Below are 14,904 nucleotides of genomic sequence, written 5' to 3'. Positions count from 1 at the left end.
TACCTCGGCCATTTAGGAGAGGCCAGAGGGTGCCCAAAATAATGTTAGATCATTGTTCTATCTATGCAGTTTTTAGAAACTATTGGGAGATTGGTAGGATATATGAAACAAATACTGGATACTGGTCTAAAATTATAAGATACATTTTATTAAACATTTAATTACTGTTAAATGTTATAAAAATTCTTCCTTAACTCTGGTGGGAATATAAAATAGTTCAGTCATTTTGGAAAACTGGCAGTTTCTTATAAAGTTAAATAAATACCCACCCTATGACTCAGCAGTTCTCCTGGGTCTTCATCCAAGAGAGGTGAAACATGCCCCACAAAAAGACTTGTACAACAGTGTTCGTAGTCATCTGGCTTGTAATACCCTCACACTGGCAACAAACAAATGCTCACCCACTGCCATATGGATAACAAATCGTAGCACACTCATAGGATGGAATACTACACAGCAATTAAAAGGAATGGATCATGCAACATGAATCTCAGTCACATTAGGTTGAACAGAAGAAGGTAGGCACGAAACATCCTATATGGTTTTATTTATTTGAAGTTGGAGAACAGTTAAAACAATATCTATGGTGGTAGAGGGTGAGGAGTTGACTAGAAAGAGGCACGGGAAACTTTCTGGAAGGTAGAGACACTGTGTATCTAGATTGCATTGAGGAGTACATGGAAATATGTATGCGTATTTCTTTCTAGAGGTGAATTAGCAGTTAATCAGAACAGTAATACAAGTCTAGGGAGAGCCTTCAAATCCTCTTTGAAGATTCCGGCGCGCTGACAGACCATGCTGAGAAATTCCACCAGGTGGCGCTGCGTCTGCTGACGCTGTATTATCGGGCGAAAACGTGGAAAACAGAAGCCCACTGGTGGTCTTCCTAGCTCCCCACCCCCATTTCGACCCCCTACACCTACACACATTCCGCCTCTTTTTTGTCCTGAGTATTCTCCTCTTTTTTCCCACCTGGCCATCTGCCAAACCATCCCCCAAGTCTGGTGTTACTAAGAAGCGATTCACCCTGTCATTTCGGAGACCTAAGTAGCAGGTGGGCAGTGGATAATATTTTTTAAATTCTGCTTGGTGTTGTATGTCAGGTTTCGTTGGTGATGGAAAGTCATTTGAATGTTTTAGGAAAAGAGCAATATAATAAGGTTTAATTCTGGGGAAAGCGGTACAGACACTTAGCAGCGCAGGGAAATAAAGCTAACTGGGGTTCGTTATTTTTTTTTTCTTTTTATTTCTTTTTGGCCGTTTTCATTTTTCCAGCGGGTAAACTGGAAACAGTGAAATGGGCGTTCACCTGGCCACTGAGTTTCGTCTTATACTTCACTGTACCCAACTGCAACAAGCCGCGCTGGGAGAAATGGTTCATGGTGACGTTTGCTTCCTCCACGCTGTGGATCGCAGCCTTCTCCTACATGATGGTGTGGATGGTGAGTGCAATCGGGACCCCATGGCACTGTTAAACCTCTTTAGAGGAAAATGAAGGGAATGAGGCAGGGTTTCAGCCTATAACTGTACCAGTCAGCTATTGCTACAATAAGCTGCACAATGAACCACTCCTAAACTTAGTAGTTTAGAATTGCTGGCATCGATTCTCCTGCTCACACCTCTTCAGGTTGACTGTAAATTTATTAATCTTAGCTGGGACTTGCTATGCAGCTCTCTCTCAGGCTTCAGGGTGCTCATGCTTGATTCAGGCAGCAGGTGGGGTCCATGTCTACTCCATGTGTCTGCTCATTTTCTTGGTACTAGAGGCTAGCTACCTGGGATATTCTCTTCTCACAGTGCACCATTAGAATGCAAGAGAGTACATGAAAACACGAGATGCCTCCCTGGTCTTCTCCTGGCCCTGACTTACCATCACGTCCACTCACATTTACTGGCCAAGCCCCACATCAATGGCATAGGGGAAATGTACTCCACCTGCTCCAGTGGGAAGAACAGCCATGTCGCAGGGCAAAGGACATGGAGGAAAGGCACGAAGAATTGGGAAATGGTGATGAATCCCTATCAGCATCTTAGTTTCTTCAACCAGACAATGAGGCATTGCATTAGGTGATCACTCAAGGGTCCCTTCTGAGGCTAAAATAATGAGTCAGTGATTCACATTGGTTGATTGACATTGACTGACATTAGTTGATTGACATTGATTCAGTGGCTTTGACATTAACAAAGCCATTTTAGGAAACCCAGCCTTCCAGAATGCATTGCCCATTTATGGCTATACTTTTTAACGGGGGAGCAATTCCAAATCATTAGAATTGGCCAGAAATTAAAAGGCACGGCAAAATGATGCAAATCCAAATTAATCTTGCCTTGAGTGTTGGACAGAAATGCAATATAAATCTGGAAAATTAAACTCAAGAGCTAAAAAGACGATTCTGAAAAAGGTATTTTGGTAGGACCAAAAATACCCAGAAAAATCTTGTTACATGGATTGCAAATTGGTAAACCTGACACAACTAATTCATAATCATCTCTTTCCTCAATATCACAAACTTTTTTTAAAACCCAAGGTTTATAGCCGGGGTTTCTCCCTCATCCTGCATTCACTAATGTTTTTATCTGACATATGCACCAAGTGCTGCCTCCTATCTGGGTTTGGGGGACAGTGATGGCTGTCTCTGACCTTAAGGTGTTACGTGATTTTCTGTGCAGTCCCATAACCAGCAGTCTAACTGACCTGACTCATCTGAGGTTCAACCTCCTTCTGTTTGCTTCCTTTCCCTCCAGCGGAGGTTCTAATAAGTCCCAATCAATGCCCAGGACTAAGGGAGAAAACTAGGAGAAGTCAGAGACCTGGTCCCAGCCACCTGAGCAGTCTGCTCCCCTGAACTCCAGACCGAGCCACAAATATGATCATGAAAACGACGAGCCGGAGGCCAAGGCTGGCTGAGCCAAACCAGATTCCTACAGGGACTGAGCTGAGGGTTAAAAAGGAAAAACAAGGTTTGGCCAGGATGCTGGTAGCTCCATTTGCTCCAAAGCAACAAAATAGAAATAGCATGTGTTTCTGCAGCTCACTTTCCTCCCTGGAGACTGGAAGTCAGAAAGCCCTGTGGCCACCCCAGGTTCAATTCTGTTCAGTTCTGCTCAGTACTCAACAGAAATGAGCTGCATTCTCTGGTTTGAAAGGAGGCAAGGCAGGCATCTCTATGGATTTCATTCACATCCCCCCAGTCTTTGAACAGGGAAGGAGGGATTGTGGCCTTTGGAGTGAAGTCAGGGTTCCGGGTGTAGGTGTCTCTCAAGGGCTGACCCAGGAGGAACTGTGAGAAGAACGCGCTCCTCACAACATGTGGTTTGCATTTCCTGTAGTTTTATGGAAAGTGGCATCCTAAAATGATCTAACAGTTTCAACTCTTGTGAGTTATCTTCTCCTTGGGCCCACGTGCAGGGAATGTGTCTCTTTTTCCACTTACCTCTTTTTTTGCCACCAGCTCCCTCATCATCTGCCTCATCAACTGCTTTTGTTTTTTTAAGCATGCTTACGTTTGCCTTTTCTATATTTGCATAAGTTTAAGCGGTACAAGTGCAATTTGTTACATGGACATATTGTGTGACGGAAGTGACGAAGTCCTGACTTTAATGTATCCATGACTGAGATAATGTGCATTGTACCCATTAAGTAATTTGTCATCACCCACCCCACTTCATTCTGTGCTGAATTTAAACTGGGGTGGCCTCTGGCCTTCCTGACTTTCAGTCTCCAGGGAGGAAAATGAGATGCAGAAACACAACATTTCTGCGCCTGACCCTTCTGAGGCTCCATTGCCTATCATTCCACACCCATGTCCAAGTGTACACATTACGTAACACCCACTTATGAGTGAGAACATGTGGAGTTTGACTTTCTGTGTCTGAGCTGTTTCACTTAAGATAACGGTCCCCAGAAGCTATTATGATGAAGATGTTGACAAGGACAGCGAATTGCTACCAAGCTTCAAGGAACAGAGAAAAGGAAATGCTAGTTACGGCTTTCCCCTTTTTTTTTTTTTTTTTTTGAGACAGGGTCTCACTCTGTTGCCCAGGCTGGAGTACAATGGCACTATCACAGCTCATCGCAGCCTGAACCTCCTGGGCTCAAGCCATCCTCCTGCCTCAGCCTCTCAAGGAGCTGGGACCACAGGCATACACCACCATGCCCAGCTAATTTTTAAAATTTTGTAGAGACAAGGTCTCACTATGTTGCTCAGGCTGGTCTAGAACTTTTGAACTTAAGCAGTCCTCTCAACTTGGCTTCTCAAAGTGATAGGATTACAAGCATGAGCCACTGTGCCCAACCTTAGAGTTATGCCTTTTCTGACAAGCATGGATACTGTCAAATCCAGCCCCTTTGCACTTCTTCTAAATTCCCATTATGCATCCCCCCTGACATGGGCACTCAAATTCCAAGCAAAGCATCCATCCATTCTGGATTCCTGAGGGCCACCCGTAGTTCAAATATTCTGTCCCAATATTAAGAAATTCTCTTTTCTCTTCTCAAACCACCCACCTCACCTGAAAAGAACAAGTGAAAAGACCAGTGTTTTGTTGGAAAGCATGGGTCTTATTATAACACCGTCCCCTGACCTGCAGCCCCCAGCTGGCATCCACATAGTATTGATACAGAGAGCAGACATTGCACCCCACAGAGATAGCCCAGACGGTACCCTGTTGTGAGTCTCCATCAGAAGAACCACAGGCACGTGGGGCTTGAGGTGACCCTCAGCTCACCATCTCCTCCTGCTCCTTCTAGGTCACAATCATTGGTTACACCCTGGGGATTCCTGATGTCATCATGGGGATCACCTTCCTGGCTGCCGGGACCAGCGTGCCTGACTGCATGGCCAGCCTCATTGTGGCCAGACAAGGTGGGACTTCCAGTGGCAATGGGGAAGGAGGGAGGGAGGAAACGAGGGAGGGAGGAAGGGAGGGAGGGAGGGAAGGAAGGAAGGCAGGAGGGAGAAGAGAAAGGAAGGAGGGAGAAGAGAAGAAAAGAGGGAGGGAGGGAGTGAAGGAAGGAAAGAGGGAAGGAAGGGAGGGAGAGAGGGAGGGAGGAAGGAAGGGAGGGCCTCTCTACCTGGGGTACCCACCTGGCAATTAACAAGGTTTGGAAGGAGGGAGGGTGATGCCATGTTGGTTGAAAGGTTTCCTGGGATCAGAAGAACAGAGAAATGATCCAGAAGGTCCCACCCCTGAGGAAAGCAAAGACATTTCCTAGGTAGCACCCGTAGCCCCTTCTGGAGGCTGTATCACCATCCTTCTATTATTCAAAGTAGTGGGAAATGTACTGACAGCTAACCTTTGCTGAGTAAAGCATCGCATGCACTATCTTATTTGATTTAAACAACAGCTCTGTGAAGTAAGCACAATCATACTCCCATTTTATGGACAAGAAAATTGAGGCTTAGAGAGGACAGACCCCATCCCTAAGGCTGACCCACCTGCAGTGTCCTCTGAGTGACAGGTCCCAGAGGTCAGTTTTCAGAGTGTGACAGATGCTTCCCTCCTTCAAAGCCAAGCTCACAGGCTCACAGCTCACCTTCCCAGACAGATGCCCCAGATGGCCACACCCTTCTGCAGCACTCATTCTGATGCATCTGCCTGATTTATGCTGGAGGGCATTTGTTTCAAACAAATGTGTGTTGAGCTACAAAACTTAGCCCAGTGTCCCATAGACATCCTCACGAAGCTCTACTGTTGTCTACACTATTGTTCAATTATTCTGAGGAAGGCCTGGAGACAGTGCAGGGCAGTTGGAAGATGACCCAGTGTGCAGGTGTGATCTCGGGAGTCACTTTCTAGAACGGTTGAGTTTATTCCTTTCCATAAGGATGTCTCAGAATCTCCAGAATCATTGAAATCATCTGTATTAGTGTGTCTCACATTGCTGTAAAGAAATACCTGAGGCTGAGTAATTTATCAAAAAAGAGCTCTAACTGGCTGACAGTTCTGCAGGCTGTACAGGAAGCATGGCAGCATCTGCTCGGCTTCTGGGGAGGCCTCAGGAAACTTCAGTCATGGTGGCAGGTGAACGGGGAGCAGGCATGCCTTACATGGCAGGAGCAAGAGGGTGGGGGGAGGTGCTACACACGTTTAAACAACGAGATCTCACGAGATCTCACTCACTGTCACAAAGCTGGTGCAATGGGGGATGGTGCTAAACCACTCATAAGAAACCACCCCCATCATCCAATCACCTCCTGCCAAACCTCACCTCCAACACTGAGGACTACAATCCACATGAGATTTTGTGGGGACACAGACACAAAGCATATCACTGTATTTGGTTTTTTGAATCACTTATATTCAATCAGTGATCATGTTTGAAGTAAAGGTCAACCATTCAATAAAACGTGTTTCTATGCTTGATAATTGGTGTCATCCTTTCACATGGGTGATGGCCTTGAAAGAGAAGCACATATGTGAGCTTGCAGAACCACATTTTGGCTGTGAGATTAAAGGTTTGGGAGCGTCCTATGTGGGGCCCCTGCACTCTCCTGGGTTCCCTTCCCTCACTTAAGTGACCTCTTGTCCCTGCAGGGATGGGAGACATGGCCGTGTCCAACTCCATTGGGAGCAACGTGTTTGACATTCTGATTGGCCTCGGTCTCCCCTGGGCTCTACAGACACTGGCTGTGGATTACGGATCCTACGTAAGTGGTTTTCTCCAGGACTTCTCCTGAAATCCAGGGCTACGTGGACTCTGTTTTAACAGCCTTGGCCACAGGGTCTTTGTCTAGGGGCAAAGTGGGTGTAGAAATCGTAATATTGAGGGGAAAACAAATTCTCCTTGTCAAAGGCCTTCCTAAGTCAGGCTTGTAGGGACATTCAGGACTTTAGAGCAGGGGCCAGCAAACTTTTTCTGTCAAGGGGCAAATACTAAATATTTTAAGCTTTGTGGGCCAGAGGATGTTTATACAGCTATTCAGCTTTGCTGCTGTAGCAGAAAAATGGCCATAGACAACAAATAACCAAACGGACATGTCTGTTTCAATACAACTTTCCTAATAGAAACTGAAGTTTGAATTTTATATCATTTTTATATGTCATGATATATTACACTTCTTTTGATTTTTGTTCCAGCCATTTAAATATGTAAAAACCATTCCTCACTAATGGACTATGTAGAAACAATTGGTGGGCCAAATTTGGCCCATGGGTCATAACTTGCCAACTCCTACTTTAGTGTATTTAGACTTGCTTCACCTTATTACAGGCTAAGTGATGCATGTCAGAGACACATTGGAGAGATGCCATCCAGGTTGGCCACTGAAAGGGCATCGCCCACTACGGGGGGTCACAGAATTCCAAATAACGCTTCTAAGTTCTGCAGCCCAGAGGGTGAGACTTTTGCAATCAGGCTTTTACGAATTGACTCACATCAGCCAAATTCACAAGAGTTTGATGTCTAGGATAGAATGTCAACAGATGGTAGTAACAGATGGTAAGATATATAAGGGCTGTGCAGAAAGCATATGCTTATTTTGGATGATATGTTCTCTATATTCCTGGAGAAATACCTAATGTGGGAGTTATTTTGGGCATCCTATGACCATCCTCTAATTCAGTGTTTCAGGAGTACTCACAGATTACATTCATGGCTAAGGTTTATTATAGCACAGGATATGGGATAAAAGGAGCTGGAAAGTGAAATGCATCAGGAGAAGCCCACCGTGGTCAGCTGCAGGTCTCTAATTCCTTCCCTAATGAGTCACACAGAACATGCTTTCTCCCTTGCAGGGAACATGCATGAGATGTCTCTGTCCAGGGAAGTCCACTGGAGGCTGAGGCTTTTGGGGAGGGCTGGTCTGGTAGGTGCATTTCTGCTGCACGAGCAGCCATGATGCCTGAATCTCAGAACCACAGCATAGATACCAGGTAGACATTATAAAGTTTGCCAAATGATCCTGACAAGTTGGTACAGCATGGCCTATTGCTTCTGGGGTACAAACCAGTGTCATCAATTGTAACATCCCAAGGGTCACATTCATAGGAGTTGGCCAAAGGTCAACCATGGTTCTGGACTCTCCTGGAGGTATACAAGGATTAGATAACCAGGCCTGCTGTGTCAACAACTTTCACACAGAAGATCAAATTATTGTTTTATTTTTCAGAGTAAATGTTGCTAGCTACTATGTTACCAAAAACCCCAAAATTCCACTGGAGTAGCCCAACAAGGGTTTGGTTTTTTACTCAAATTCCACTGTAAATATTCCCATCCTGGCAGCTCCCATGGGCTCTTTCAAGCAGAAATTCAGGGTTTGTGGCACAGTCTATCCAGTGGTTCTACCATCTTAAAGTCCTTCTTCCACAGCTACACAGAAAGCAGAGAAGGCAAGGGCATGGAATATTATGTAGATCATTTTCTGATGACGCCCAGAAGTGGTATCTGTCCCAACTGTTCCCATCCCATTGTCCACATAAGTTACATGTACCCACTTGGATGCAAGAAGGATCCAGGTAATTAGTTTAGTGTTGTGCCTGAAATTCATATAGCCACATGTAGCTTGTGGGTGACTGTTGGACCCTGTGGCTGTAGAGGATTAAATGACAATCCCCCAGAGTCTAATCCATAGATAACTATTGTTAACATTTCAGCGTATTTTTCTTTCTCTAGGTTACTTTGTATAGCTAAGATGATCCTATAAAGGCAATTTTATACATTGCTTTTTATACTTCCTGTTATATCAAACATGTTTTCCTCAAAATCTCATGGGAAACATCATCTTCAAGGTGACCTATTGCTACAGTATATTCCAGAATTTATGTAATCATGCTGCTGATCTTGGACACTTATGTTGATTCAAATCTTTCACTGTTTCAAGTAGTGACACCACAGACATCTTTGTACATTGATCTATAGGTTTTAGAGTTGTACATAGATCTATACTTTTCAAGTTTACGTTTCAAGTTTTTTTAGATGATTTTTCTCAGTGTTGGAAAACTTATATAAAAGAATGACAGATTGACATTCCAGAATGACAATATTTTTTACGTGGTTATTTGTCCAGATTCATTCATGAAGTTTTGGAACAGCTTGATGACACCCTCGTATCCTGACCACAGGAAGCTCCACAAAGGCTGACATTGAACCTTTCACTTGTCTGTCTTCTTCATGGCACAGAGTATGGGGCAGGCACATATTCAAGCCATGAAAAGCCTGTTGAATAAATGGGAATCCATGTTTAGCTCCTCCATGGCCTTTGCATTCACTTTCACCAGCAGTGAAAGTTACCTTTCATGAATTAGAGGGACACTTCAGGTCCAGGCTGAGACATGAGGGCATGAATAACCTTGTAATTTGGTGCCCCCCAAAACATATTTTTATTTAAAAAAATATTTCAGCATTTATTTTCAAGATGTGATAAAATGTTTCATGAGCAAAGGGTGGAGATAGGAGATTACTGGTTTCTTCAGTAATGCAGTCTTCCCTTGTTATCAAGCAGTTTAGCTCTGAACTCAAACTTGTATATCATGCTCTGAACAAACGCTTTGCAGTTAACACAACCTAACTTCCTTAAAAACATTTAGTGACTTTCTGTTCCTACTTGGTCATACTTGACAAGGAAGCCAATAAAGATGCTCTTTAGCCAGATTCAGAGTGCTGCATACAGGGGTCTGATGAACTCATTGGCAGTCCATCTGGTTTATTCCTCAGCTTGTTTCACTTCCCAATTTACCTCTTATCAAAGTTATGAGGAATTAAAAATCAGACCTATCTCAATTTTAACTGCTTTGTGTCCCTCTGTTGAGGACTAGAAGACAGTGGTTAAAAAATGACATCAAAAAGAAGAAGAAAAAACTGGGCTCTAAACAACTTGATAAACTCATCCCTGCATAATATATTTTTACCAGGATGACTCTCCAGTGAAAGAGAGACAGGCAGGACCAGAGAATGAGAAACTTTCAATGGCCTTCAGATCCATGATATTATTTCTTATTTTACTTTGATTAAAGGGGACAAACATAGAAGGTGAAATCAAAAACTTTCAAAACAAAATGAAAACTCACCCCAGAAGCAAACTAGTTTCTCTTACCAACTTTGAAATCTTCCTGACTAGACATGGATATCAGGCCTGAAATTCCAACTCGATTCAGCACACCGTAAATCATTCCCCTAATGATCTCTCCTCCTTTCCTCTCCTTCTGACATTCCCCCAATACTCTTTAGAGAACAAACAAACTAAACGTTACTCTTCTATCAGTAATTCCCAGAGCTATGAAAGCATACTCTTTCCAGATCTCAATGTCTACTGACACGGTGACATCATGAAAACAAAAATTCAGGCTTTAGTGGATGTTTGGCCCAAATTCATGTTTTTCATCTGAAGATGACATAATTGGATCACTGTGGTCATTCTGCTGGAATTGTACAAGAGCCACATTAAGTCTTGAAATTGAAGATCTACTTCATCCTTGGAGTCAAGAGGGAAATGCAGGAGCAGAAACCACTCTGGCTTATTATGATCAATAGCCATGACACACACAAGAGTCCTCTTGGGGGAGACTTGGTTAGGAAGACTCTAGAGAAATGTGTGTCATGTTGTGTTTCCATCCAAATGCTGCTGTTTCCGTAATCAGTGCAAAAAACAAACAAACAAAAAAGATCGTTTTATTCTGGGGATACAAACATCCAATGTAGACCACTCTTTTGAAAGTAGAAAATCAGTAATATAATCAATAAACTGTTTATGAACTCCAGGGAAGTCAAGGAGATTCCATTTGATATATGGTATGAGGTAGGGATTCAATTTTATTATTTGGCACATGGATATATAGTTGTTTCAGCACCCTCTGTTGAAAAGGAGATTTCATTTTGAGCTTTAAAAATTCAATGGAAAAATTTCTGGTTAGCTTATTTTTCAGTAATAATCACAACCTAGGAACTACTAGGAAGCCATGATTTGGTTAAAGCTGTGAATGTTGCATTTCATAAGTAATGCTAACTTCCACTATTGGAAAAGTTTTTATCCTGAGTCAAGACTAAAATGTAAATGAACAAGAAACAGGGACAGATTAACCTGGTGAACTGAATCAGGGAGGTGAGAGTCATAAAATCAGCCCTGGATCCTAGTGGCATGCTTTAATATTTTGCTTTCTTCTTCTTCTATTCAAGTAGTTCACTTCTTTCCTTGAGAGGGCATTTAATAAGGGAAGAATCCCTATGAACAGAAGAACCCCAAATGCTCCCCACATCCTAAATCCTCTAATCCTTCTAAGCTCTCCCCAAATGCATCCTCACACTGCACATAATCTCTTTCCACATCCCTGTTGACCCATCCACGTTCCTCCTTGTTTCACAATTATTTACCACATCTCTCTCTGCTGTTAGAGTCTGAGTTTAAGGCCTCATCCACTTCATGTCTGCCACCCACACTGCACCAATATCCATCTTACACATATGTAGGGTCCAGCCCCACAGGATCGGTGGGTTTTGCTCCCCATGTGCGGAGACGAGAGATTGTAGAAATAAAGACACAAGAAAAAGAGATAAAAGAAAAAACAGCTGGGCCCAGGGGACCGCAACCACCAAGACATAGAGACTGGTAGTGGCCCCGAATGCCAAGCAGCACTGATATTTCTTGGATACAAGACAAAGGGGCAGGGTAAGGAGTGTGAGCCATCTCCAGTAATAGGTAAGGTCATGTGGGTCACATGTCCACTCAACAAGGGGCCCTTCCCTGCCTGGCAGCCGCGGCAGAGGGAGAGAGACAGCTTACACCATTATTTCTGCATATCAGAGACTTTTAGTACTTTCACTCATTTTGCTACTGTTATCTAAAAGGCAGAACCAGGTGTATAGGATGGAACATGAAAGCGGACTAGGAGCGTGACCACTGAAGCACAGCATCACAGGGAGACAGTTAGGCCTCCGGATAACTGCGAGTGGGCCTGAATGATGTCAGGCCCTCCACGAGAGGTGGAGGAGTAGAGTCTTCTCTAAACTCCTCCGGGGAAAGGGAGACTCCCTTCCCCAGTCTGCTAAGTAGAGGGTGTTTTTCCTTGACACTGACGCTACCACTAGACCCCGGTCCGCTTGGTAATGGGCATCTTCCCAGATGCTGGTGTTACCGCTAGACCAAAGAGCCCTCTGGTGGCCATGTCCGGGCATAACACAAGGCTCGCACTCTTACCTTCTGGTCACTTCTCACTATGTCCCTTCAGCTCCTATCTCTGTAATGGCCTGGTTTTTCCTAGGTTATGATTATAGAGTGAGGATTATTATAATATTGGAATAAAGAGTAATTGCTACAAACTAATGATGAATGATATTCATATATAATCATATCTATTATCTATATCTAGTATAACTATTCTTATTTTATATATTTTATTATACTGGAACAGCTCGTGCCCTCGGTCTCTTGCCTCGGCACGTGGGTGGCTTGCCGCCCACACACATAGAAGGACATTTTATTTGTTTAAATAGAGAATAAATTTTATTTTTTCAATTGCAGCAGTAAGCAATCCCTTTGTACATCAATAGCTTCTGAGATCTTTGCCATGTGTCAGCCCAGTTAAATAATTTATATTAATGGTGGTGATCCTGAGTCATTCAAGCAAAAGTTAAGTTGTATGTCATATCCTCTAGGATAAGCATCAAGTGTATGATCTATTTCAGAGTGAAATATTTCATCAAAAATAGTTAAGGAATTAGCCTATAGAGAGGTAGACTTAAATTTTCCAGAAGCTTTTGCTTGTACAGACTATGCCTCTTTGACTAATAATGTTAGGTCAAAATAGTAACAGTATTTGGCCCAACCAAACTATGCCTTTTGGTTTTCTTGGAAGCTGGGGGTCCCAGAAAATGGCCCTCTGAACTCAGACTACCTGGTTACAGGGGCCCCCACCAGGGGCTTCTTTCTTTCTCTAGCTCGTCCTTCAGGTATCAATACAGATGTTGAACTGGGATTTCCCAAGCCTGGACTAGGTGTCATGCCTGTGTTCAGCAGTTCTCATCAGAGTGTTTACCTTTACCCCTTGAGCTGAGTCTCCCCCTGGAGAAGTGACCTCCCTGAAGACAAGAACTGTGCTCATCTTATGCATTTTTTATTTCCTCTATGCCTAGCACATTGCCTGGCACTTGTAACATATTCCAAAAATATTGGATGGATGGATGGATGGATGGATGGATGGATGGATGGATGGATGGATGAAGAGATGGATGAATGGATGGATGGATGGATGGAGAGAAGAATGGAGGGATGGATGGACAGATGGATGGATGGATGGATAGATGGAGAGATGGGTGGATGGATGGATGGATGGAAGGATGGAGAGAAGAATGGAGGGATAGATGGAGAGATGGATGGATGGATGGATGGATGGATGGATGGATGGATGGAGAGAAGAATGGAGGGATGGATGGATGGATGGATGGATGGATGGATGGATGGATGGATAGATGGAGAGATGGATGGATGGATGGATGGATGGATGGATGGATGGATGGACATGTGTGAGCAAAGAAGAGCAAAGCAGTAGGGTGACTTGAGAAGAGAGCAGGGGGCAAGCACAATAGCAAAAAGAATAGCTAGAATTCGCTGAGCATCTAGTCTGCACCGGGTACTGTAGGGACACTGTTCGCATGGTCTCATCTAATCCTTCCAACGGCTACATAAGGAAATGATTATTCTTTCAACCAGGGCTTATTATGCACCCACTATATGCCAGGAACTTGTCAAGGCAATAGGGATTCAGAAGTGAACAAGGTAGACAGAACCTTTCCTCTTAGAGTATACATTGAGTGGGAAAGGATAGACAGTACATACATGAACAAATGCCTGATTGCACTAACTTCAGAGGACAAAAGCCTTATGCAGATGATGAGATGAAGTGATGTTTTAGAGAGTGAGGTGTAGGTGTCACTCTGTATTTATTGAACAGGAGATTAAGTTCTGTGTGGAGTCATGAATGACAAGAGCCAGCCACGGGAAGAGAGGGGTGTGTGGAGAGCAGGGGAACATTCTGAGAAGGAACTGTACTTGCAGAGGCATTGAGGCAGGATGTGTCCTAGAACGAGAGGCATGCTGGGCAGGGGTAGTGTGGAGTAAGGTAGGCAGGGGTCATACTGGGCCACCAAGACTGGCCACAGGGCTCAGGTTTCATGCTAAATCCAGTATAGTTCTTACCTCAATTTTGCTGATTAGGAAACCAAGTGGCAAAGGTTAAATCACACAGCCAGAAAGAGGCAGAAAGGAGTGCTTTCCTCAAAGCACTGACAACTACTGCCAAAGCAAATCATGCCACAGCGCTCACCCTTGCGTAACTCTGGGCTCAGAGGAGACATTTCAGACCAGATCCATCCCTGAGTTGGTATCTTTGCTAAAAGACAGGGCAGGATCTGCTTATTAGTGCTTAGGTGGCCTCTTCAACTTCATATAAAGAAGCGAGGAGCTAGAAGGGGAGCAAATTCTGATCCTCGGTTTTCTATCTCAAAAGTACCAACAGGCATCATGGGGGCTGCCCTCATTGCTGCCCTGGGCCATGGTAACTGATATTTCTACAGGGAGTTTCTGTCTAATGGTTGGAGGAACTGCTCTGGATCCTTTGTTCAGTCCCTGGTCCCTCCCTGGCTCTCTTTGGGTGCCTTCAAGTGGCCAATTCCTCGTGCTCAGCCACACTGGGCAGGGTTGGGGGACATCACCATGAAGCTCATGCCGAAATACAGATGTTATTTGGAAAAATAATCCCAGGTTCATGGAAAAGCAAATCTAGGGCTTATTTGCTGAGAGCATTTTGATCTGCCCTCTTCTCCACCACAAGCTTTTCCTAGGAGAGGCTTTATTTCCAAAAAGACACTCGAAAGCCTCCTTTCAGGTAGCATGGTAGCAACCACATGACATCTTTCTGCATCTCTGACATCAGAACTGAGCAGCCACTGTGGGTTTAATGGCCTCTCCTAAC

The 14,904-nt window shown here is 43.9% G+C and overlaps 1 protein-coding gene across 4 annotated transcripts in view; it reads left to right on the top strand.

The window, feature by feature from the left end:
* SLC24A3 (solute carrier family 24 member 3) overlaps positions 1–14,904 on the top strand; it is a 502,594-nt gene that overhangs the window by 470,583 nt on the left and 17,107 nt on the right. For 3 of the 4 annotated variants that reach the window (XM_030915170.1, XM_030915172.1, XM_030915171.1), the window contains 3 exons: positions 1,276–1,442; positions 4,751–4,865; positions 6,538–6,650. In XM_030915170.1, coding sequence (XP_030771030.1) covers positions 1,276–1,442; positions 4,751–4,865; positions 6,538–6,650 — 395 coding nt within the window. Of the gene's footprint in view, positions 1–1,275; positions 1,443–4,750; positions 4,866–6,537; positions 6,651–9,008; positions 9,148–14,904 lie in introns of those variants that run through there. The other variant, XM_030915173.1, reaches the window with a different exon arrangement.

This window comes from Rhinopithecus roxellana, chromosome 13 (assembly GCF_007565055.1).
Source record: "Rhinopithecus roxellana isolate Shanxi Qingling chromosome 13, ASM756505v1, whole genome shotgun sequence".
In the NCBI taxonomy this organism is placed as follows: Eukaryota; Metazoa; Chordata; class Mammalia; order Primates; family Cercopithecidae; genus Rhinopithecus; species Rhinopithecus roxellana.
Note: the sequence above shows the minus strand (reverse complement) of the source record. Positions and strands in the feature narration are given on the sequence as shown.